At 45.7% G+C, this 24559-nt stretch overlaps 1 protein-coding gene across 1 annotated transcript in view; it reads left to right on the forward strand.

Annotated features, from left to right (window-relative positions):
• zbtb16a (zinc finger and BTB domain containing 16a) overlaps positions 1 to 24559 on the forward strand; it is a 129624-nt gene that overhangs the window by 1877 nt on the left and 103188 nt on the right. The window contains exon 2 of the mRNA XM_086226231.1: positions 1498 to 2820. Coding sequence (XP_086082357.1) covers positions 1586 to 2820 — 1235 coding nt within the window. The 5' untranslated portion in view covers positions 1498 to 1585. The remainder of the gene's footprint in view (positions 1 to 1497; positions 2821 to 24559) is intronic.

Consider the following 24559-nt stretch of genomic DNA (forward strand, 5'->3'; position numbering starts at 1 on the left):
GGGAGAGAAAAATAACAAACCTACCATTCTTTTTTAATCCTGTGACAGGCGTGTAAATATCTTTGTCATAACGTCATGTATGTAAATGATGCAGGATATTTTACAGTCTAAAAAAAACAACAACTTTATTGTCCAGAAAGATGTGGGAGCACAGAAATAATAAACCTGGATGTTTGTGAATCCCACCCAACGCCTTTTCCCGAATTATGTTATTTAAAAAAAAAAGAAAAAAGTTGGCACAGATCAAGAAACTCATGTCCGTATCACTGGAACGGCAGTCAGGCTCTAATCCAGCAGTTTGAGATTTCACTAAAATTTGGAGGATTATAATTGTAAAATGCATCAAGTGTCTTTTTTATGAATTATGGTTTTTCAACAAAAAAAAACCAAGGGGGGACCTGGTGCCCTGGGACGTGGATGAAAGGCCGGCGAGGTGTTTGAGCTCCAGGGAGCTGAAATAGTTGGTTTTCTAGAAGGTTTTGGAAAATATATCAGAGTGAGATGAAGTAATTTAGCTGGGGAGAAAAGTATGTTATAAATAACCCGAGGTATTAAATAGATTTAATAGAGAGAAAATGGCGTCAATTTGCACATCCTGCATGTGGGTCAGTGCTCTTGTTGATTCATGTAAATTAGTGGCAAAACTGTTTGTTCAGTTTTAAGTGCAGCAATCTACTTTTCCCTTCGTCAGAAACTTAATTATATCGAATCATTCTCTTTATTGTTTTTTGACTATTTCAACATTTGATTGGAGGGTCGAGTAGCAAAGCCGTGGCGGAGCAACATGTTGCCTTGCTGACTTCATCCGCTGACGGTCGTTGGTGTGGTATTTCCATGATTCTTGATCAGACACGGCGAGCAGCGTGTTTGTTGCCGCAGCATTGTGTGCTTTTGCTTTCCTTCTTCCACCCATTTCTGGCCACTGCTCTCTGCTCCGTCTGTGATGGGAATACTGAATACGACGCTATTTAATTTCAGAAAGGCTGCTGACAGTCTTTGTGAGCCAAAGCGGCGGTGGGGGAAAAAAATATAATAAAAAAGAAGAAGAAGAAGTCACCTCAATTCACACTTGTTTAAATGGTGTACGTCCCCGTCAGATAAGCAAATGAAGACATGGTTTTTAACATAGCGTGCATGGGACTGATTGGTATGCAGGGTGAGCCTGTCGGACGGCTCGCAAATCGTCTCCCCTCAGAAATCTACAGTCAATACTCAGCACTGATCTGAGGAACAATGCCACAGCTCTGAGAGAGTGATATCCCTGCAGGATATTTGCAATTTGAAACTCCAGTGACTTCACACTTACAAAATCACTGATGGTGTACTTAAAGTACATGAACTGACATTTTAATTTTCAGACTTAATGGGTATTTTTTTTTTGTGAAAATTGCCATCAGGAGGCTTTTCTAGTACATTTCACAGATTTTTTTTTTTTTTTAAAGAATTGCATTTGAATTTTACTGCTGCAATATTTACTGATGTTCTTCTTTCCTCCAGGTTTCATCTTGTTTACAAAGACCGCTAAAAACACTGCTGAGGGGGAAGGCTAGCCTCATGAGTCGGCCTCGTGGAGTTCATCAACATAATGGATTTAACTAAAATGGATATGATCCAGCTCCAGAACCCCAACCATCCCACCGCCCTCCTACAGAAGGCCAATCAGATGCGTCTGGCTGGGACTCTGTGTGACGTGGTCATCATGGTCGACAGCCAGGAGTTCCACGCTCACCGGACTGTGCTCGCCTGCACCAGCAAAATGTTCGAGATCCTCTTCCACCGCAGCAGCCAGCATTACACCCTGGACTTTCTCTCACCAAAGACATTTCAGCAGATTTTGGAGTATGCTTACACTGCCACGCTCCAGGCCAAGGTGGAGGACTTGGACGACCTGCTGTACGCAGCAGAGATCCTGGAGATCGAGTATTTAGAGGAGCAATGCCTCAAGATCCTGGAAACCATCCAGTCGTCAGACGAGAACGACGTGGAGGTCAACGTCAATGACGGGAGCACAGAGGAGGAGGACGAGCGCAAAGGCCACAATGGAGCCAAGAACTCCAAAAAGCATTCCATGGAGGGTCTCTATCTGTCAGGTACCGACCACCTGTCCGCCGTTGCTGGCATGGTGAACCAGAGTCCCTCAGTCTCCACCTCCTTCAGCGTCTCCAACCTGAGTCCCACCAAGGCTGCCGTGGACAGCCTGATGAGTATTGGACAGTCCCTGCTACAGCAGGGATTCAGGGGTGAGCAACTTGTCCATGGCAACTCCCACCACCTCACTGAGATCAAGACTGAAATGATGCAAGTGGACATGGGTGGCAACGGCCACGAAAGCCCTCAGAACATGGAGTCCAGCGGCTCCAGCAACGGTGAGCGAAGTGGGGAGGACAGGAACCGAGACGGTCCGGGTACACCAACCCGGAGCAGTGTAATCACCAGTGCCCGTGAGCTGCATTACGTCCGTGATGAAGGAATGGGCGACCCTCAAGCCGAAGTCACCCAGATGGGTCTGGAAGCAATGGCTGGAATGACGGAGAAACACCTAGCGTCGCTGTACTCTCTACCAGTTAATCATAAATCAGACGCCATCATGTCCATGCCGGCATCCATGGCATCTGCGCTCCCCATGTCTCCAGCCCTGGCTATGTCTGTGGACTTCAGTGCCTATGGGGGACTCCTGCCTCAGAGTTTCATCCAGAGAGAGTTCTTCAGCAAGCTGGGGGAGCTGGCGGTGGGGATGAAGCCAGACGGCAGGAACCAGCATGAGCGGTGCAATGTTTGCAGTGCAGAACTACCAGATAACGAAGCTGTAGAGCAGCACAGGTAAGGCCAGTTTTCTTCAGCTTCCCGCTTGTTTTGACCCTCAGAATGATGGCAGTTTTTTGCCTTTTAGTCAGATTTTGACTTCAATCAAACACTTTTGCAACAGAAAGTGAAAGCCTCAAGGCCTCAAAATAATTACGTGAACTATGTCAGAAACAGGGACTCACTATGTTGTTTCCTTTGATTGACAAGACCCCTAGTGCCTGGCATGTCACATCCTTAGATCCTCTCCTTGATAGCTTCCAAGCCTGGCCAGGTGACTGCCCACAGCAGCGCTATCGTAACATTGTCGAAGACTATTTGTTGCACCTTGTGAGATGTGGGCTGCAGCTATTCCACAGTCTCTAAAGTGACCCGAATCTGCTCCCCTTTCCCATAACTGCACAAGGAGGGCTCGTATTAGCTCGATAATTTGAGTTGACAGTCAGCGCAGGAAATGAGCGCTGAACCTGGGACATGGATGTAGTTTTAGGACAGAGTGGTGGCAGTAATCCAGGGGAATCATGCTTTAAGGCCTCATAAAAGAGAATGCCATCTTTTGAAATTTCTCCTTTTGCATTTTGAGGCATTTGCATCGGTGTGTTGTGTATTTGCTTTGTCATGTTGTCAGCGAGGGGCTTCTGGAACATTGCAGCCTAGTGGATTTTGCTCAAACAGTGTGTTTTTGTGACTGATGGCCTTTTTCCTACCTCGAAGGCCGCCTTCTCACCCTGTGCTGTTTGCTGAAATCAATAGGAATGCACAATGGTTAAAGTTCACTTGAGGATTTGAACCCCCTCACCCGTCCTCTCATGTTGGAGCCGGTATGCACGGCTCAGACCTGGACTGACTCAGCCCTGGCACACCAGTTCTCATATCTGTCCTGTTTTGTCCTTAAAAAAATTACAGTATTTTTTTTTTTTTTACCCTAAAGAGAAAAGTCCTTGGGTGCAGCCACATCATGTATGGAAGTTGTTGCAAAGCTGCAGCTATTGATTGTTTTTGTAGTCCAGAAATGACAGTTTATCACTGAGCGATCGGATAGGAAATGCATTTGTTGTATCAAAATACGCAAAAGACAAATATGACAGGCTTCCTGTTAGGAAAAATCCAAATCTGTATCACTTAAATTGTAAAACATAACTTTAACGCTAGGCTTTCGCTTCACTTCTGGCTTGTGTCTTCGGTGTGAAAAGGTACAACTGGCGTTCACTCCCGGGTGAAGTTACTCTGCATATTTGTGTTATCAGCCGACTTGTGGTGTAAATATGGTGGCCAGGTAGATGCTATTATTTTTGCCCCTCTTGCGATGTGATGCTATGACATTGAGTTGCCTGCACATAAACACTGCAAACACACCTGTTGACTGCCCCAGTCATTGTGGTTGCATCTTATTTTGTAGGTTGTAAATGGCATAGCTATGCTAACGGTGCATGCTAACTAGCCGTCAGCAGATAGTGAGCTCAGCTTTCAAAAACACACACATACAGAAAAACATTATTGATTTATGTCATTGCACAATGTTGAATTTACATAAATTTCATTTTTATGTGACTGGAGGTGGAAACCGATGATTTCTGCTGAGTTGCTTAAACACTGACGCTGTGTTTTTGTGCTTGCTTTGTTCACTTTTACAACAAACTCAAAATTAGGAGTTTTCATGCTTTATTTTCTGCTACTGATCCCAGAAGTTAATTTTTTTGTGTGTGTTGTTCCAAGTGTGGTACTATGTGGAAGTGAGTTACTGGACCAGCAGGGTGAAGCATGCTAATTAGCTGCTAACGGCTGTGCAGGAGAGAGAGCTGCCCTGTGTAACCATGGAGCAGGTTTCAAAAACAAACATTTACTAATCAAAGCCATTTTGATTTACATATTTTAAGTGACAAATTATGCTAAATGCTAACATTATATCATCTTTGACTTGTTTGGGGGCTGTGCTGAGGTGCTAAAACACTGCTTTTGTGCTGAACCTTGAAGGGATTGCGCATGCACTTTCTGCTTTAAATGATCCCAATTTTTTTTCTTGGTATTTTTTTTCTTTTCCATTTTGCATCCTACTACATGCATCCACAGTCAAAGAGGGTTGAACCACCTGTGCAAAACACCGTACACAGTCAGATGGTTGAAATGAGAAAGTCTGAGGTACTCCGGATTGTTGCAGAATCATTTCCACGCCTTCTTTGTCGTAGGGATTTACAGATATTCAGGCACCGTATCAGCATCGGACAATGTTTGCCTTGTTGAATCCCATTGGCACATGACTTCATTGAGTTATTTTTGTGAGGAATTATTTTGTTTCCCAGTAACTTAAGGGAGAATGAATATAAATTAAAAACAAAGTAAAAACATCAGTAGTACAAATCTCTATCAGTGTTGGCCCAGCAGTTTGGTCTAACCCACCATTGTAGTGCTGTGGTTTTACTTCTGACAGTGTACACTTTTGTTTGGGCTTCATGACAAGTGCTCATTATTCATTGTATAAAAAGGGGAATGTCTGCGTGGAGCGACACTGAGAGTCTTTAAAAACACATTTTTTAACGGGTCTGAAATAACACTAGCATCTGCTTAAGATGCAGAGACGTAGCTCAGCATGTTAAAGGACAGACTACACCAGTCTCTGTCTTGAGAAAAGTCTGGCGTGTGAAATGGTTGCCTGTGTTTCAAGAGGAATTTCATCAATTCGCTCAAGCTGGGAAATCTTGTATCAAAGGAGATTTCCAAACGGTTTCATGCATTGATCTTCACGCTCTACCCCATAGCATACTAATGGGTTAATTTAGACTGGTTGATACACCGACACGACACTGTTTAATATTTTACGCACTGTCCTGACAGCCTCCTGAAGTGTAGAAATCAAACATTGCATCATGCACTGTCTGCTTTGCCATCTACACATGAAAGCTCTGCGAGCTGCTGGGTAATTCCAACGCTTCTTGTGTCCTCACAAGCTCCAGTGTGCCTCATTTGATAGCACTCCTCTCTCTCTCTCTCTCTCTCTCTGTCTCTCCCTCTCTCTCTCTCTCCCTCTCTCTCTCCCCGCATGTCAAGTCTCTGACTCTTTTCATGTGAATACAAGATGTTTTATTTCAGACGAGTGGAGTCGTGTTCCCTTTGACTAATTACACATCATTTCCCTGCAGCCACTGTGTCAGGGTCACCGCCGCTGCTGCAACAAACACATTAAAAAAAGTTGGCAGAGTTCACATGGTGCAGGCAGGTCAAGTCAAACATGAGTGTAATTTTTTCCAGATGTGGTGCAGGTCACCGGTGTGAGGTGTGTGTGTGTGTGTGTGTGTGTGTGTGTGTGTGTGTGTGTGTGTGTGTGTGTGTGTGTGTGTGTGCACCCATGTTAAAATGAAAGCTCCCACTTCCTGTACAGGTTTTGTCTCCGCTCTCTTTCATTCTCTGTCCTGGATCGTATCTTAAAAAACACACATATATTGGCTCCACAACTGGGGTCTGCTGAAGTACACCTGAATAAATGTGTACACAATGAAAGTGACACAGGAGCCAAAAATGATCATTTGTTGATCAAATATTCAATGTTAGAAGTGTGGAGTTCATTGAATCTTCCATCTGCATCCAGAGAGCAGGAGCGTCGTACCTGTTGCTGCAAATCACTCTCAAGTGCATCATCCAGCATAATCACATGCGCTCACTGTTCCACAAACACTTTGATTGGAGCTAAAAACTCCCTGAATAATCAGTTCCACGCTCGCGGACACATAATTCTCTGCGGTGCCGCTGCCATGACCACGTCCATCCCGCGAGACTCAAATGTTGTGTGGTTTATTTGTGTAGTTTTGCTGTTGTTAATCTTTGGCCTCCGGTAGCCTCCAAGTGCGTGTGGCTCTTGTAAGATGTCCCTTAATGAATTCTAGACATCTTACAGCATCTCGCTGATAAACGAATGATGGTATTTGGGTGAAGTGTCACCGTAACTTTGAGGAGTCAGAAAGGATCCAGTAGAAAAGCTGGCGTGAGACGTCAGGTTATGATTTGCAGCAATGTGATGCGTCTCTCCTCCAGCAGTCCTCCTCCTCTCCATCACCCACTTACCAGCCCAGGATTTATTTCTTAACTGGAGCCAAGGGTGAGAGCGGTTGCATCTTTAGAGAGACAAGATTACAGTAATATTTTAGTAACCCTTGCACTGGGAATATAACATGAGTGATTATTGGGAAAATAAATACATGATACAGGAGTGAAGGGGAGGGGGAGGGGAGGGGGCTGAGAAAATAAAAACTCCTCCGCTGCTTGGTATTCCAAACACAGCATCCAGTTCACAGGAACTAGCCTTGGGTTTATCTCTTTGCCTTAATCGTCCATTCTCATGCAAATGACTGACCCTTGCTGTAATGTACATCACATAAGTGAGAAAAGAAGCTGTTTGAGAGGAGCAGCATGTAGCAGTTAAACATTAATGATAGCCATCAATGCTAAGAGTGGTTTTGGGGAGCAGGAATCGATGAATCCTGCTCCTCTTTTGTCTATTATTTTTTTGTTATTGATCCATATTTTGAGCTTGAGAGTGCTGTAAGCACCCCCCCCCCCCCGTGCTCTTGTGTTCATTACTTTTCACTCACATTCCCCTCAGCAGCAGCCAGCAATCACGCTTCCATTTCCTCTCCTTTTGTGGCGAAGGGGGACTGAGGGCGCTCTAATAACCCGAGCTCCAGGTGTTTAAACAGCGGGCCCGAGGCCCTTATCTATGCATATCAGAGTGGGACAGATAACCCTTGGCACTGCTCCTCAGTGAACCAAGAGCAGATTGAGCCCAGATAGCAGGCAGCAGCGTTTGCTGCAGGTGATAACGGTATATGCACATGCATACGTCCTGCTGCGCGTCGAGGTGAAGCCGGTGTCGTTGTTTCCCTGCAACCATCAACCATTAACCACTGCTTCCTTTCTGTAGGGTCACGCCGCCAGTGACTGCTGAGGTCACACGTATAAATGATTCAAGACAGAGCATGAGAAAATATCAGCGTCAAAAATAAATGTAATTGCATGAGATTAAATTTCGAATCAGATGAGAAGAGAGAAGCTCCTCCACCAACGCCATAGTAAAACTGAAGCGTATACTGCTGCCGATGCTCCACCCTCTCCGGTCATCATGCACCCCCCCTTCCCCGCGGTCCTTTTCGTCCCGATGTGGATTTTGTGCCATTATAGGCAACATGTTGGGCGAGAGAGTCCTGAGATTTGATCTCCAACATGTGTGACGGCCATTTGACAACAGACAGACAAAATCCTGCTGAAATTGTGTTGGCTTGGAGTTCGTCTCCGTCCTTAAGAGGACACGTTCTTCTTGGGTTTGTGCTTCTATTTTTGAGTATATTAGGGCTCTGAAGTAGTTCCCTCAAGGAAAGGGTACATTTGCTCTATTGTCCTAGTCTAGCAGGCCAACATTAGTGCTGGTCTGCAGTAGAAAAACTAAAGTAAGCTCCCGATCCTTCCTGCTTCCTGAAAGCAGTCTGACAACAAAGCATCCATTACATAGCAGTGGATTACCCTCTATTTGAAATCACTCAGTGAGCTAAGTCTCCCCGGCTTGCACTCTGAGGTACAGTACATGTTGCTGTAATAATCCAAAAGCACAAAAAGCCTCTTGACTAAAACACCTCTCCAAGAAAAACCTCAACGGCAGACAACAGCGGAGGGCTTACTCCGCCATGCTGCCAGTCTCTTTATCCTCACACAGGTGCTTTCTGCCCTTATTGGAAGTGCGGCGTTTGTTTATGCCCCTGAGGAACTGGAGCTTTGACCGATTCCACTGTGAGCGCTGCAGCTGAGGCAGCTGCTGGCTGAAGCCCAATTATAGACAGGCTTTAAAAGGCTCTGGTTGAACCGTAAAGATTTACACCGCCATCGCTCTGATCTCAGATCTGGGCTCTGTCCTCACTGTCAGGGTAGGGAGATGTATCGATTAAGGACTTAACACAGGGGGCTACATCACGTCAGACAAACTACACACACACACACACACACACACACACACACACACACACACACACACACACACACACACACACACACACCCCTTAGTACTTTATTGTCAGGCAGTCCAGCAATGTTGTGGCTTATTTTGAGGGGATTGCAACACTGCGCTCCCTCCTGTTCCACTATGAGATAAGCGTGGAGGGAGGTGCTTGTGCAATAAAAGTTAGCAGCTTGACTTGGTGTGACCAGCTGCCACTGAGCAGACACGGCCTTCGCTGATGCGGTCTGGCAGCGGCTGCTATGAAACACACACACGGAGGCCCCTATCTTTTGTCTCCACGGGGGCCTTGTGGTCTGGAGGGAGGGATAAGGATATAACATAATATACTGGAAGTTGGCCTTGTGTGTCCGTGTTTTGTTTAGTTCGGGGGGGGGGGCAGCGCTTACAGCTGGTTATCAGGTGACATGCTAATGTGTTATCAGCTTTAACTCCCTGATGTCTATCACCACCGCCAGGAGCTGCTGTGTGAATTCAGACCTCTGTGTCCTGGACTTACTGTACCAAGGCATCGCTACGATTACGGAAAAGAAAAAAGTCAAAAGAATTAGAAGGATCTGGCCTTAAAGCCGAGTGGGTTTTAGTTTCTAGTTCATAGAACCCTGCCTCTGCCCTCCTGGTCCTGAATGCTCCGGGTTCTAATCCCATCGATATCCCATTAGCATCCCTTCTCCAGGTCCCCGCCACATGAAAGAGAATGTGTCGGTTCCCCCTCTCTGGTTCTATCGCTCTGGCAGACCAGAGGGAGGACAGCCACAATGAGCAAATGTGCGAGAGCCAAAGGGCCAGCCCGAGTGTGCTCACAAACGTCCTGTGTGTGTGTTTGTGTGTGAAAACGCTGCCACTGCCACCTCGGAGGCCCCCGAGCCTCCCTGGGAAGTATCAAACCAGAGGCCTGCGCGGGCTGCAGCCAGAGAGCTTCTAATTAGCCCCTTTGTTGCCACTTGAATGGTTCAGCAGAGATTGGAAAGGGGCCCCAATGGAGTGATAGCAGCACGCTAAGAAGCTGGTCATAAAAATTACCCCCATTCTCTCCACCGTCACCTGTCACAAAAGAGCTCTCAGGTAGGAAAGTGAGGCGAGAGCAGCACCGCCAGCTTTTAATCCTCCTCTTCAGAACCTGAGAGCCGGCGAGCTCCAACAGGTGGACGCTAGGCTGGTGTTAGCTGATGTTAGCTGGAGTACGATTAATGTGCTAATGTACCTTTTATGAGGCTCATTACTCTGCTGTTAAATAGCTTAAATGCTAAGTCGTCCTCAATGACGTGTGGTTTGATATGTGGACGGGAATAATGCCAGTGACAAACGCTGCGATGATGAGATATAAATGTCCATAATAATTTAAACTTTTAAAGTCAGATTTTAGGATAAATCTACACCTTTAAAAATGATCATCTGTTTTTCTGGATTATTATTAAGTGTTCTCAGGTTTTTCTTCGATGACATAGAAAGTAAAGTTCTAAATGGGAGGGAGAATCCATTCAGCTCCGGGTCAGATTCTTCACAGCGCCACCCGGTGGCAACGGAAAATGCCAGTGTGTTTTTCTAGGCACCGAGCGAGTCGTTGGTCAGCACCACTGTCAGAAGTGGGTGATGGGTGATGATGATCGCCTGTGAGGACGGAGAGTTTTAGTGAAGTCAGTCTTGATTTAAAATGATGGTTTGCTTTTCTAATTTCTTGCTGACTGACATGGTCTTGATGCCCCCCCCCCCCCCCCCGCTGTAGCTGGATGGAGGCCATAAACTGTACTAGTTTGAGTTATACGTCAAACTTCTAATGCGTGAATTTAAAAACCCTCACAGTTTAGTCTCTGATCTCTCTGAAAATATTCAGCTACAAGTGTTCCGAATCAAAGAAATGTAAATGTATTTACCAGAAGTGAACATGCCCTTACATCCTCGCTGGTGGCGTCTGACACGCCGCTCGGGGAGGCAGGAGTTCCGTGAATGTCAAGGCGACTCTGGGCTTTAGCGCCGGCCGACACGTTTTAAGCTGCACTGTAATCCAGGAGGGATCAGTTGGGTAAATCATGGCATAAAGCTTAAAACCATAATTGATTTATGTATTTGCTGACCGAAGACGCCCAGAGAGATTACCGGAGGCAGAGAGCTGGTGATGGATAGGCCGGCCCCCTCTCACGCCAAGGGGGGGGGGAGATTCAATTGAAGGGAGATTTGTCAGTTTGAGGAGCAACAATGTCTGAGCACAGAGTTGGAATAAATGCAAATACAGCTGGAGGTGAGTTTCCAAATGTGACGGTGTTTCACTGACTTTTCATCCGTTTTATGAACCAGTTCCTGTTTTTTTTATTCGCTCACTCACACGACTTGTTAGGCTTCAACGTTTGGTTGAAACTGTCAGTCTCACTGCCAACAGCAACAATGAAATAAAACTGTTCAAGTGAGAGCAAACAGAATAATTCCCCTTTTTGTACCCTCTCAAAGAGCACCTTTAATGCAGTTTAGTTTAGCATCGTAATAATGACAGTTAGAATTCGTGTTTATGTGTGGGTTTATTTAGCCATGAAGTTAAACTGTAAAGGAAGCAGAACTGTTTGGATGCCATGTTTGTTTAACGTGCATCCAACCAGAATCAAATATTTGAAAGAAATTATCCCTGACACGGATTTTTCAGCGGGTGAATGTAAATATATGTTTGTCAAATAAAGAACCGATGGCTAAATGATGGCCGCCGTGGCGCAGAAATCAGCGTTTGGAACGAGACAAATGTGCCCAAACTGAAGCGCCACAGGTGCCTCAGTCGGTGACCTACCAGCGCCATTCAGGAAATGTTCTGGTGCACAAATTTGTCCGTACACAGTGTGGCACTTTTTAAGCCCTCAGTTTAGTCTTACAGACAGGACGTGAAGCCTTGCGGCGATCTGCGACTCCTCCCTCCTGATGTTTACATCCTGTTGCATGAAAGTCTTTGCAAATTGAAGGTTGAAAAAAATCTTCCTTTGGTGTCATCCAGCTAATAAAAGCCAAACCCATAATGATGTCAGCAGCCCGCAGTCTGGTCATCAGATTTGATCTCGGTGGATCATGTGACCATGTGTTGGTTTCAGGATGGTTTTTATTTTCAGTTTCCGTCCTGTGGCTTCAGCAGCGTCAGACTATCGAGGTAACACGTTGTTACCGAGGTAACTGATTCCTGAGTGAAGTCAGACGATAACAACAATGGTAACTTGATTTAACGCGCTTTTCACAACTCTTCCAAAGTGCCTCACACACAACAAAGCCAGGAAAGTAATCAATAACAATTTACCAACAGCTGACAATCGAATAATAGACCAAAATAACAACAACAAAAAAAGGAATCAAATATTTCAGCAGAAATCGTGCAAAGGAAAAGGAGCCTCTGGAGACGATTAAAACAAGGATGTGCTCAGTCCTGATCGGCCCCCTCCTCCTCGTATAAGGTGGGTGCCCACACACTGGGTTTGTCTGATATGAATCCATCCAAAGCCAATTTTGCATCGACTATGATGTTTACTCAACATTTGTTCACTAATCAAGCATCAAAACGTCCAAACGTCTTGAATCAAAACCACCGCATCTGAAATGTGAACCTGTTTTCCACGTAGTCCTGCGTTCGATTCTGTCGTCCTCTTGAGCTCGATGGTGAATATTTCTTGTTACTGATTTCTTTTTTCCTTTGGCTTAAATACAGAACTATTATTGATCACATGACCTTGATACTGCCAGCAGGCTAGATTTGCAACCCACGAGAACATTTTCAGAAAAGAAAAGATGGAATTGATTGAACATCAGCTGATGCTGATGCCTTTGATTGGAAGGTAGACGTGCGATGCTAATTAACGTCATTGTTCGCTGATCGTCACTTCAGTTTTCCCGCCATAATCAGCAGGCGGATTTCTCCTGTGACACATTATGAACGCCGTCTCTCATGTTTACGGCCCTGCTGTCAGGCATCTCCAAGGTCTCCCTTGACCGCTTCCAGATTGTTTTGTGTTCGTCTGTTTGTCCCTGGGCCTCGAACGGCGAGACTGGGATAGTAAAAGAAGAGGAAAAAAAAGCCATTCCATTTCCTGGACTGATCACTAAGGCGGGGGGCTCTGACATGTCATGACTCAAACAGCATCATTTCTGCCACTCCTGTCTCGCCGCTGACCTTACAAATGATGCTGTGGGCTCCCGCCATATGCCATTAGCTGCGGTGTAAGACAGGATGGCTTCTATCCTCGTCATACGTGCAGCTTCACTCCCACCTTTAGGAGAGGAAAAGCCGATTACAGTTTTCTCTCTCTGATGGGTTTGTCTGTATTCTCTCATTTTCTTCCTTTCCCGCGTGGTTTATTGCGTCCTGTGAGTGTTGGTCTGAGGCGAGCAGCTCAAGCTTCCTAACAGGTGTTTGGGTTCTTATCGGCCACGTCGGCGCCCTTATCTCTGGCCCTCAGCTTCCTGCATCCTCTCTCTTGCATGCCTCCGAGTGAGGATATATTTCACTTAGCCTCTGACCCGAAACCTTCCTCTCTATCTCTTTGGGTCTCTCGACCGTCTCTCCTCACTCTCTTTCATTCTCTCTCTCTCTCTCTCACTCTCTCTCACACACACACACACACACACACACACACACACACACACACACACACTCACACAGCAGTGCCGGGTAGCCAACGGCCGTGGCGAAACGGTGAAGATGTTTCATGGCCGCCTCTCGTTCCCGCTCTCGTATTCTTCATAGAACCCACCGACTACAAGAGACCCCAGATCTCCGGATGAAAGTGGGAGGTAATTTAGCGCTCGTCTCCAGATCTGAGGCCACCAGGGAACCAGACAGTAACTTGTTCCCTCCAGTTGTTTTGAGTAGTTTGAATTGTTCAGGCATATTTGGAGGCCTCCAGATGTAACTGACAACATTCTATGTTGTGCTGACATTCAGCCATGACGTCGATACGCAGCTCTGTTTTGAAAGTTGTTGGTGTGGCGTGTTGTGCTCAGATGTGATGGGCGTACCGCCGTGGTTCTACTGCTGACTCAAAGAAACCGATGTGGATTTTATATGAGCCAAGAACTGTTCCGGTGCTGCATTGCATGTTTCAGTCGAAGTGGCACCTGCAATGGTGAAAGAAGAGTGAACATGAGTGAGCGGCTGTGGTGGTGTTGGGAGTGATTGGTCTCAGGCTTTAGCTCCGCCTCCACATTCTCTCCTTCCTTCCCTGCTCCCATGTCTCCCACAGGGACAAAGGCTAAAGTGTCTGTCTGATGGGGTTGTGATGCTGGTTTGGAGGGGGTTGACCCCCTTGGAGGACCTGACAGGGGCCCTTCTTTTTTTCTAATCCCTATTGGGAGAGGGTACTGTGGGGAAAGAGCCCACCGACTAACACCCATGAGAGAGCCTATTGTGAGTGGCGGGCCGGGATACAGTAGGATGGATGCAGGGGTCTTAGGCTCAGATAAACGCTGGGGTCAACCAAGCCCCTGTTATTTACAGTAGACCTTTTCATTGGCTGAGTGAAACAGGAGCCCACGGTGGCTGGGGGGTGGTGGTGGGGTCTTCAGGGGACGACCACTGTTTGTGCTCAGCCAGGCCTCCACTATAGGTCAAAGAGCACGGGGGGTGGGGAGGCCGGGGTTACAGAACTGACTTTTGTCTGTGGGTTGGGGGGTTTGCTGCTTCGTAGAGGAAACAGAAAGGCTTCAGAGTGAAAGGCAGCAATGATGACTACCACACACACGCACACGTCTGGGACATGTGAACATTTTACACTCAAACGTATTTGCTATAAATCAAACTGTTGAACTTGAGTGTGGAATCAGTCCGGATCATCACAAACGTTTGGTTTCTTCTGGAGAAAGAAGACCAAAGGATTCAGCTGGAGGTCGAGGTTCTGGTTTTCCAACTCAAACCAAGTTTGAGCTATGGACTATTTGACCGAAGTGAATCTAACTAGGGTGTAAAAGTGATACAAACGAAGGTAGGACAGCTGAGTGGGAGGTAGGATTTTCAAGATGGGCTGAGACTGAAACACACAAACACCAAACAGCTGTGCAACCAAGGGCATCGTTTCGAAGCCGAACTTTCGACTCTTACAAGTCAAAAAGAAGATTTCTTGCAATAAACTTGCGAACGGAAAAGTGTTAGCTCATATTTCAAATGTATTTAGCTGCATCTTGTGGGCGGGACTTATGTAGAAAGGCATGAGATCCCTGTCTATTGGTCGGTCTTGATTAGAGTGACACCTGGTCAACCTGGAGATGTGAACCGTGCATAAGCCCCGCCCACCAGGCGCAAAAAAAAAAAAACTTTCTCATTTGCTAAGAGGATGTTTATGAGTCACAAATATTTTTGAATCAGTACATTTTTTGTCATGTATTTGGGTATTGATCTCAGTGTCGATCAGTTATTGATGACAGGAAAGTGTTTTGATTTGTGTTCAGTTTTTGTTTGATAGGTCGATACCAAAGCGATTTGGGGCTTAATTTTGATACCACTTTGGTTTACCAGTCGCTGCCATTCAGCAGGCGACAGGATGTCAGAGTTCTGCCGCCGTTTCAGGTTCGCTCTCCAACAGTCGGGGGGGGGGGGGGTGAAACTGGTCTGAGTGGGAATCGTCTACAAAGAGCACAAAGACTTCTGGGTGTTTATTTACTCGTTGTTTTTACGCGGGCGTCGGCGTCAGAAAAAGTGACAACATCACAAAACAAATAATGACTGCGAGCTCGTTTCAATTGTCCTGAAGTGGCTCAGTGACCTACATAGGCTCAGAACACAGGTGACCCGCTATAGAACCCACAAGAACACACACGCACAGGCACACACTGTAACCTGATGCTTCAGTCAGTCAGGACATCCTGGTTCTCCTGTGACGTGCTCAGACGCTCAACTCAACGCCTCACTATTTATGGTCAACTCTAAAACGCTGAGTATTTCTCCTCGCTACTAAAGCGGTGGAGTTAATGCTTTTATCTTAATCGTACACGATTCATTACCAACCCAGTTCCTGTTTATTGGGTTTCATTAAGACACTGGAAGCAGCCCAGGTTCTGCCTCGCACGGGGAAGACCTGGTACCATCTGCCAGAGGCCGGAACTCTAATCTGGCCATAATCTTGGTGTCAAACGTCCGGCTACGGAGGGAAAAGCCGGCAAAGACTTACAATAAAGACAGCAGCCTCTCAGGCATTCATTGGCCCCAACACATTTTATTATTTTTACTTGGACAATGACAGTAGGGGTTAAAGGTCAGCAGGCAAGAACTTTACAGATGAAGCGGGGTGCGGTGGCGGGGGTAAGGGTTTTTGGTTGACCCCCCACCTCTCACCCCTATTGTCCAGAGAGAACACAAAAGGCTCCTGTCAAACTCTAGTGGTCAGCGCTTTGGCCGAGCCCGCCGAGCCGCAGACGCAGCACTGGAAACTGCCGACCAATCGGAGGAGGAGGAGGAGGCGGGGCCTACGTCACTCACTCGGCTTTTACACAAAATTTAAATGGACATTAATTGTACTTCTGACCTTTTATGCAGCCTGTGGAGGAGCGTAATCGTCGACCACGGCTGACTTAGCGTTGATTCATCAAGTTCCTAAATATATTTAATAGTACTTAATAATGAAAAGTGCCCAAAAGGGGAAACGGCAGATTGTTCAGCATGTAAGCAGTGAAAAAAACAGCATTTGAATTTCCTGTTCAAGGTAAATTCAGCTGCAAACATTTTCCTACTGCAATGATGACATCAGCAAGAACATTTACATACAACAGTCAACACAAAACGACACAAGCGACAAACAGAATGCGTAAACACTGAAGGTGCAGAAGCGCAGCAGCCAGGCGGCGTCACCAGGAAGTCCACCGCCTCTCATGAATGTCCAGGTGGTTTATTACTTATTCATCCACGCATTTAACAGCTAACATCAAAGAATATTTCCCGTGTAAAAATATGATCCCCTTATAAGATAAGATGCATTTCTATTGAGTTCAACAGCTGGTATAATAATTCAGTAACATGTACCGTAGTATGACACTGACCGTGCTTGGTACCTGGAGACTAAAATGTTGAACCTTCCAGCCTTCTTCCTCTTCACCCCTTCAAATAAAGTGTTTTGTAGTTGCACCTAAAAGGAAAAAAAGAGATTTTTGTTGGAATTTTTGGTCAAAATGTGTTGGAATAATTTAATTTTTCAAACATACAGTAAAATAGAACTTTATGGAATTAGGAGTAATTGTAAAAAAAAAAAAAAACTTTTTTCAACTAAAAATAAAATTTAACAGGTTTGGAAGATGAAGAAGTCAGGATTTCAGATGTCCCCCCCCCTAAAAAAAAAAAAAAAAAAAAGATAATTCACATGGTCAGGTTCGCCATCCAGGAAAATAAATCGGCAGATGTAGAAGGCGTGCGTTTCTCATCCATCAGTTCGTCGCCTGTTTGAGGTGGAATCATTTATTTAATTCAAACAAGTGAACATCCTGATGGGCCTTGAGGAGCCACATTTCAAACTCGGCGAGCGTTTGGCATTCGGCGCTGTCCTCATTCATCCGTCTGAAACGGCAACTGAGTGCAGCTCGCATTAAAAATGAGACGGTGGCAAAAGTCCCGCTGACATTTTTCAGCTCAAAAGAGAAAGAGGGAAGAAAAAAAAGATGCAAAAAAAGTGGTAAGAAGTAGCGGATGAGAGAGCACAGCGGCGGTGCGAGAGGGCTCGCCGACATCACATTTCCTCTGCGTGCGTGGAGCTCTCTGTCCTCTAAACACCCTTGACATATTACAGAGGAGATCAAAAGCTCAGGAGAGGGCTGGTTGTCAAGGTGGCGTGGAGGCTGGAGCGAGGCCTTAATACCAATAATACGCCGTCTGATTGGTCACTGCCTGCGCCTGATGATCTGGTCATTGTTGGTGGAGTCGACGCTCTGCAATTCCCACTCACAAACTGGAAAGTTCACAAGAAGTGGATGAATAAACTGGGTCGTCGTCTTGCGTAACTGCTTTGTCAGTAAATGGGAAAGTTTGATAATCCACGAAAGATTTAAGACATTTATGGGGGAATGTGCCAAAGCTTGGGAGACGGGGGGACCTGCCAGTCCTCTCGCTCATGCCGTTACAGCTGTGGTGTGTTTGCAGACCAAATCAGGAGCTGCAGGAAACTTGGGAGGAATACCAGCTCCTCATGAACACAACCCGTGTCACACATCCATCAAGTTTGGCTCAGATCAGTCTTTACATGGTCTAAAGGATCGCTGTGGGTTCATCACTAACACATGGGGTTACAGGCCTAAATGCATCTAATATTTTGATACAATGATGATAATAATGATGATAATAATGACGATGATAATAATAATAATGATAATAATAATAATAATGATAATCTAAGCTGAACTCCAGAGCAGCTTCAGAGTTCTGCTCATGTTGTGCCAGGGAGGTGAATCGGGAACGTCTACTGAGAAGGATTGTCTTTACTTGTGTTTTTGAAATGTAAACGTAAAAATGTATTTATCAGAGGAAAACTGAATGGTTTCTGATGACCTCAACCTGATCGAGTGAGTAAACGAAAATCAAATCAAGACGCATGGACCATCCCAGTCTGGGTTGGACCATTGAAGGCCATTAATCCCACTGGGACAGAATTTGACATAATTAGCAAAAATATACCACGGCAGCAACATGGAAAACATGGAAATGCTTTGATTCCAGGGGGATACTCCACTGTCATGATGTAATGGGGGCGTGTCCTTGCTCATCCATTGCCTTTAAGCATGTAAACGGCATTTTGAATGGATGATTCTATTAAAGAAATACATTTAAATGAAATTATTATCTTAGAGTGTCTGGGCTTGACCCGCTAGTGAAGGTCTGGGCCGATATCCATTCTGATTTTTAGAATAATTATTGGTCTCTCTGGATTGTTGGTTCGCAGATTTTCTTCTAATAATTCTTAATTTGCCCTTGAGTGCCGGGGAAATAAAAAAGCATGCTAAATGTAACTCAGCTATTTTTGAATCTTTTCAAAACAGATGAAAATTGGCAGTGACCATCGAGCATCATCTCATTTGTTGTTGAATTCTGGTTGATGTTATACACGCCGCCATGATGTCATATCCTTGTTTTAAAATAATTGATCAGAATAAAAACAAAAATCCTTTCGTAACTGCGATAACCTCGGCGGCTCAGGAACCAACACGGAGGTCTCGGTGAAATGATCGTTTTATGGTTAACAGTCAGAACTGTAAAGGCCTGAGTGGCTGTCGCCAGGCGGAGGTGCGGCGCCGGGGCCTGTACAGAGGTCAGTGGACATAGTACAGCTTTCACATGGCCCTGAGGTCCTGACCCCCACCTTTGTTGGCCATATCCACCCCCCCCTCCTCCCAGCGAGGACCGAAGCCCTTTGAGCTGAGCCCTCGACCCCCTGCCGAGCGCGCCCCTTCAGCACATTAATAGTGGCACTGGAACTAATTGCCCAACCTTAGATGTGCTTGAGACCCAGATTGCTTCAGCCTCCAGCGCGCCACAAACCCCCCAACACTCCACCCCGGACACAGGGAAACCCTCAAAAGAAGAATCGCAAAATTGCTGGTTTCTCTGCGTTCTTTGGTCAAACACGTCTCCGTCGCTCAAAGGCTTTCATTTACGTCTTTGTGTTACAGTAAATGTGCTTCCATTCAAGCTTGTTGTGAAAACATGGCCCTCCCCTCTCGCTCTGCCCGTTCCATTTCTGTCTCACCCTTCACCGCTGGCATCGCTTCACTTTTATTCCTGCGAGAGGAGTGACAAGTACCCACTATGTACCTCGCGCCTTGGCGAGACCTTCCCACACATCTGATCCGCCGCCATTTTGATGCTAACCCCGTCAGCTACCATGAAGTGCCAAATCACCTTTTAACATTCGGCACACGTATTGATAATCCGCCCATCATCCTAAAATATTTCCTTGCAGGCTTTAAACTGTGAATTGCAGCGCGGGTGTAAAATGATGTCTAGTGCCAGACTGTTGCTGTTCACACTGTCATGTCTGCCGTCTCCTCGGCTGCATTCAGTGTCACGCCAGTTCAAAGAGACGCTGAAAGAGAGGGAAACAGCCTGAGAGGCCTTTTATGATTTTATTGGGTCAGAGGAAGCATTGCTGGGAAGGTGTTGGACCATTATCTCTGCTCTCTGTGTCACAACATTGCTACACACCACGGCCGTCTGCTGGTTCGTGTCTGTACAGGAGTCACAGCGTTTGGTTGCAGAGTGACAGCGGTGAGGGAATGTGGCGTCTATTTAGCCTCTGATACTATAATTTCAGACCAGGTGGAGAGCAAAGGCTTCGTGCGTGCGTGCGTGTGTGTGTGTGTGTGTGTGTGTGTGTGTACAGTGTGTGTACAGCCTGGTAACAGAAGCATTCAGAATCTCTATTTTTAAGGTTAAACCTTTTGCCTCTGACAAACATCGCTGGAGAAATTACCTAAAATAGCCTAGAACAAAGAGACACACTGACGATGTTTATGTAGGTTTTCAATAATTCTGTTCTTCATGCGAGATGAATCCCGTTGACATGTTTGCATGACTTCCTTAGTGAATATTTCATTCATATTCCTGTTTAAATGTTAGAGAGCAAAGTCCGGCTCCTGACTGCAGACACGCCTAAATGGAGTCCTGCAGAGATTCAAGTGCACGCTGGCCTTTGTCACCACGTTTGGATTCACTGACGTCTCCAGACATGAAGAGGTGGCGCAGCGGCTAGTTGCTAATAACGCAGGGAGCTCAGAGTGGAGTTCTTAACCCAAATGCAGAAAGAGCCAGTCATGTGTATATTTTTAGCTTCAAGCTAATGGAGCCTTGATGCAAACTACAACTGAAGTCCCCATGAACAAACCCTCACGTGCATCATCACACTGATCTGGTGCTTGTTCACGTGGCGCCAAGCATCCTCTTAAGAACTATAACTTCTCACAATCTTCCTTAACTTATATTTGATATGGTTGTTTTAAGGGTTTTTATGATTACTTTTATCTTAACAATAAATCACCTCATACTTTACCAAATGGCACGAAAGACATTGCTGACTTTAACCCTTTACTTAAGAATGACACCAAAAATAATCAACGGCTTTTGTGATAAGTGATCTTCTCTAGGCTGTTTACCTTTTAGAACCCCGCAGGTGATCGAAAGAAAATAGGGTCATTGATTCGTAAAGTAAAATCCCTTTCCTTACATAACTCTTAAAGGATAAATCTCCCTCAAACACGCAAAAACTCCAGACAGCAGCTGCCTCATCAGCTCCTGTTGCCACTTTTCCACGATGCCAAACAATCACCCACAGGAGGGGGAATCTCGCTCGGACCAATAAACTCCTCTACAGTAGCAGCAGCGTCTCATATCGTGGCTGGTCAGATAATCCTCCGGAGAAATGGAGCCGCTGACAGATGTGTGCATGGCTATCAAGAATTACAGCCTCGATAAGAAAGAATGAACTTTATCCTCTTGGAGCCACAACACAGCGACGGAGCGCTGCACTGCTATTATATTGTAAACATCCTGATGATGATGATGCTGCGGCGTTAATCCCTCGACCGTGCACCTCAAATCTGCTTTGACAGGATGTGTGTGTGTGTATGTGTGTGTGTGCTGCTCTGACATCAGCAGTTCAGTTTGACCTGTGATGAGTGTAAAACATTGTCAGAACACGAGATTTATCTCGCTTTTCTTGTCTGGTTTGGTGGCGTTCGAAAGACCAGGGTGTTTCCCCGGAGAGACGGGTTCACCTAAAGAGGCTATCAGGGGCTCTTTGGAGGATGTAGGATCCCGGGGTCGAGGGGTCGGTACGCCAACAAGTGCGTCATGTTTATATAAATGGACACCCTCAAAATTTGTTGTCAAAGCAATTCTTGCCACAAAGCTCTTTGCCATCAGGTAAATCTCTCCTCAAAGGCGATACTCCGGCGCTGCCAGGAGGAAGCACACAGAGCACCAGCGCGTGCTACTTCCTGTTAGTCCTCTGCTAACTTGAATGCATGCTGCATTGTTTTGTTATCCACTTCTGCATTGTGCGACACTCAAAAAAAACAATACATCTCCTGTTTTAGCAGCAACAGTAACAACAGAGTAGGCGGAGACTGCGGCGCTGTGATACCGGCCACTGCCAGAAGATGGAGACAGAAATGCTGCACTGTAGCTGTACGTACAAACTGTACGTTTGTAGCTAAACGTTTCTGACACGCAGCCATGTTACGGAGCAGAAAGGTAGAGGAAGCTATAACCAGCACATCTCAGCTTCTGCTGCTGAACTTGACTTTTTAATAATCCGACCCTCAGAAGTAGACGCCGCTGAGTCAATGAACACTTTCACTCCCTCTCACCGTGAAAAGTAGAATGAACCCAAAAAAAGGAAGAAAATTTGACATTGGAAAAGAAACTGAATTTGGTAACGTTCTGTATTTCTTATTTATCTTGCTGGGTTTTATGAATGTGATTTATTTTATTATTTTGTCCATAAACTCCCACAGTCAAGATATGAGCTGACAATCATCTTATTTCTCATGAGAATCAGAGTCTTTTCAAAACGCTGAATGTGCTGAAACGCTAAGAGGAGCGAAAATGATCAGGTTCACTTGGCATAGATGATTTGAGAGGTTTGACATTTTCTAGACGAATAAACGAAGGCAAACTACGGCCTTTGACGTAACCCTGGGTCATCGGCAGAGTTTAGAAGCAGGATTCATTTACAGATGTGACCTGACGCTCGAGTGGTGGTGGGCGTAATTGCACAGCGATGCTAGTAGAGCCTCGATCTCACGTCTCCTCACCTCTGTCTTTATTTACATCAACAGGGTTGTAAACAGTTGCTCTACCTAACCAGCTACATGTCGTACAGTCACACATCTCTGCTTTCTAAATGTCTTAAAAAGCCTTGAATCAAAGTGATCGTGTGGAGTGAAACCATGCTCACTCTTTAATGTTTAATTTAATGTTTATCCAAGGGCTTGGTGACGTGGAGGACTGAAAGCAGGGTAACATCAAGTCCTCCACTCAGGGAAAACATCCTTCATCTGTTATTGTGCTGATGAAAATGTCAGAAGCTGTTTTAAATGCTTTGAATGGGGCTGTCGAGTGTGAGACAAGCCAAAGACCTTGTAGAGCGCCATTGCTCCTGAAGAGGAACACACAGAGCTTCAAAACATCAGAATCTCAGTTAATACTCGAGGCTGAATACGCTCTCGCCACACTGGATTCTGCATCTTTCCGCTTCTGTAAAACAATTTGTCTTTGTTGTTCTACAAAGTGAAGCTTGTTATTCAAACCTGAGCGTTCCTGCTATGGCGGAGGCGTCCATGTATTACTTGGAAGAATTCTAAGAATTAAAAAAGCCTTACACAAGTACAGTCACACATATTTCACAGGTTACAGACGTGGTTATGCGTTTCCAGCTACCACTGCAGCTGAGGGCAGCGCAGAGTCAGCGGAGGGTGGTGCAGCACCGCCAAACTACAGCCAACCAAACTAGTAATGGCCCACTTGCTGATGCTGACACCTCCCGCCCACTACCATTCCTTGTGCTAAGCTAACTAGCGTGAGTCCCTGGTTCTGGGGCTGATGGACAGTAAGAGGAACTGCTGTTTCTCTCTAAGAAAATCGAGCCCAACTATTGACGTCTGTTGTTTGTGTTTACAAACAATTTGTTGTCCCATCTTCCTGTTGTTGAATTTTAGTCACCTGACGTCACGACCTGCATTCATCCAGCTCTCGGGCTTCTGACCTGCTGGGATGGACAGGACTGCTAGGAGTCCGGGGGAGCAGACTTGTCCCGCTGGTCCTTCACTTCCTCTGTTTAGCAACAAGGCTAATTAATAACTGGGTGTTTTGTCTGACTCGGCCAGCCACAGTTTGTGTGGACGGCCTGGACGTTGCCAGTAGGAATGCGTCCAGCAGAGACCTCTGAAAAGAACCCTCATTTCCACGCTTCCAAATAACACCAGGGAACAATCAAGGTTGTGTTTATTAAAACACATCAGAGAGGCAGACTCGCCGCCAGAAGTGCTGCTCAGCCAAATGTGGCATGATCAGAGAGGGGAAAATGCACCCGGCGTCATTTTAATAAAACGATAAGGTGTCTGGATCCGTGCGGCCACGCCGGCCGTCTGCCTTCACAGACTTTAGGGGGACAGATTTAATCCGCCCTTGTAATCTATTCCTTTTTGTATCGCTTTCAATAATAAAGCAGCCTGGACTGAGAACAGAACACACTCACATTAACAAAGGAAGGTGTGTGTGTGTGTGTGTGTGTGTGTAAGCAGCTACTTCCTGCAACAATAACACAAGCGTGCAGATATTTGAACTTATTCAGCATCTGGTGAAATGAGCACAGACCTCAAAACAAGGAAGTGATAGTGACACGGAGGAAGAGGAGCATCGCTCACATGAGCTGGCACACACAAACGCACACCAACACACACGTGTGCACACACTTTGTACATGATTGAGTTTACTAGAGTGCAGCTTACTAAGGAACTATGGGGAATCTGACAGCTCCAAGACTAAAAACTACCTTTTATCTGCTTTTAAACCTCAAATTAACACCAGAAAATACTGCTGAACTGCAGAAACCCTCAGTCTGATTTCGGAGGATCTCATTACAGAAATACAAGCCACGTCAGTGTTTGAGGGAGTTTTCTTCCCTCAAGAAATTTTAACCAAAGCTGCACAATATCTCATGGTCATCTTTGTAATTTTCAGTCGTATATAAATTCTCATAACGCTTGACATGTTGTATCAAAGTAACATGAATGGAAGTTGATCTTATTACCAGAAAATTGACTGCACCGGGT

The sequence above is a fragment of the Aulostomus chinensis genome, chromosome 15 (genome assembly GCF_037954235.1).
Source record: "Aulostomus chinensis isolate RoL2024-O1b breed Wild chromosome 15, RoL_Achi_v1.0, whole genome shotgun sequence".
In the NCBI taxonomy this organism is placed as follows: Eukaryota; Metazoa; Chordata; class Actinopteri; order Syngnathiformes; family Aulostomidae; genus Aulostomus; species Aulostomus chinensis.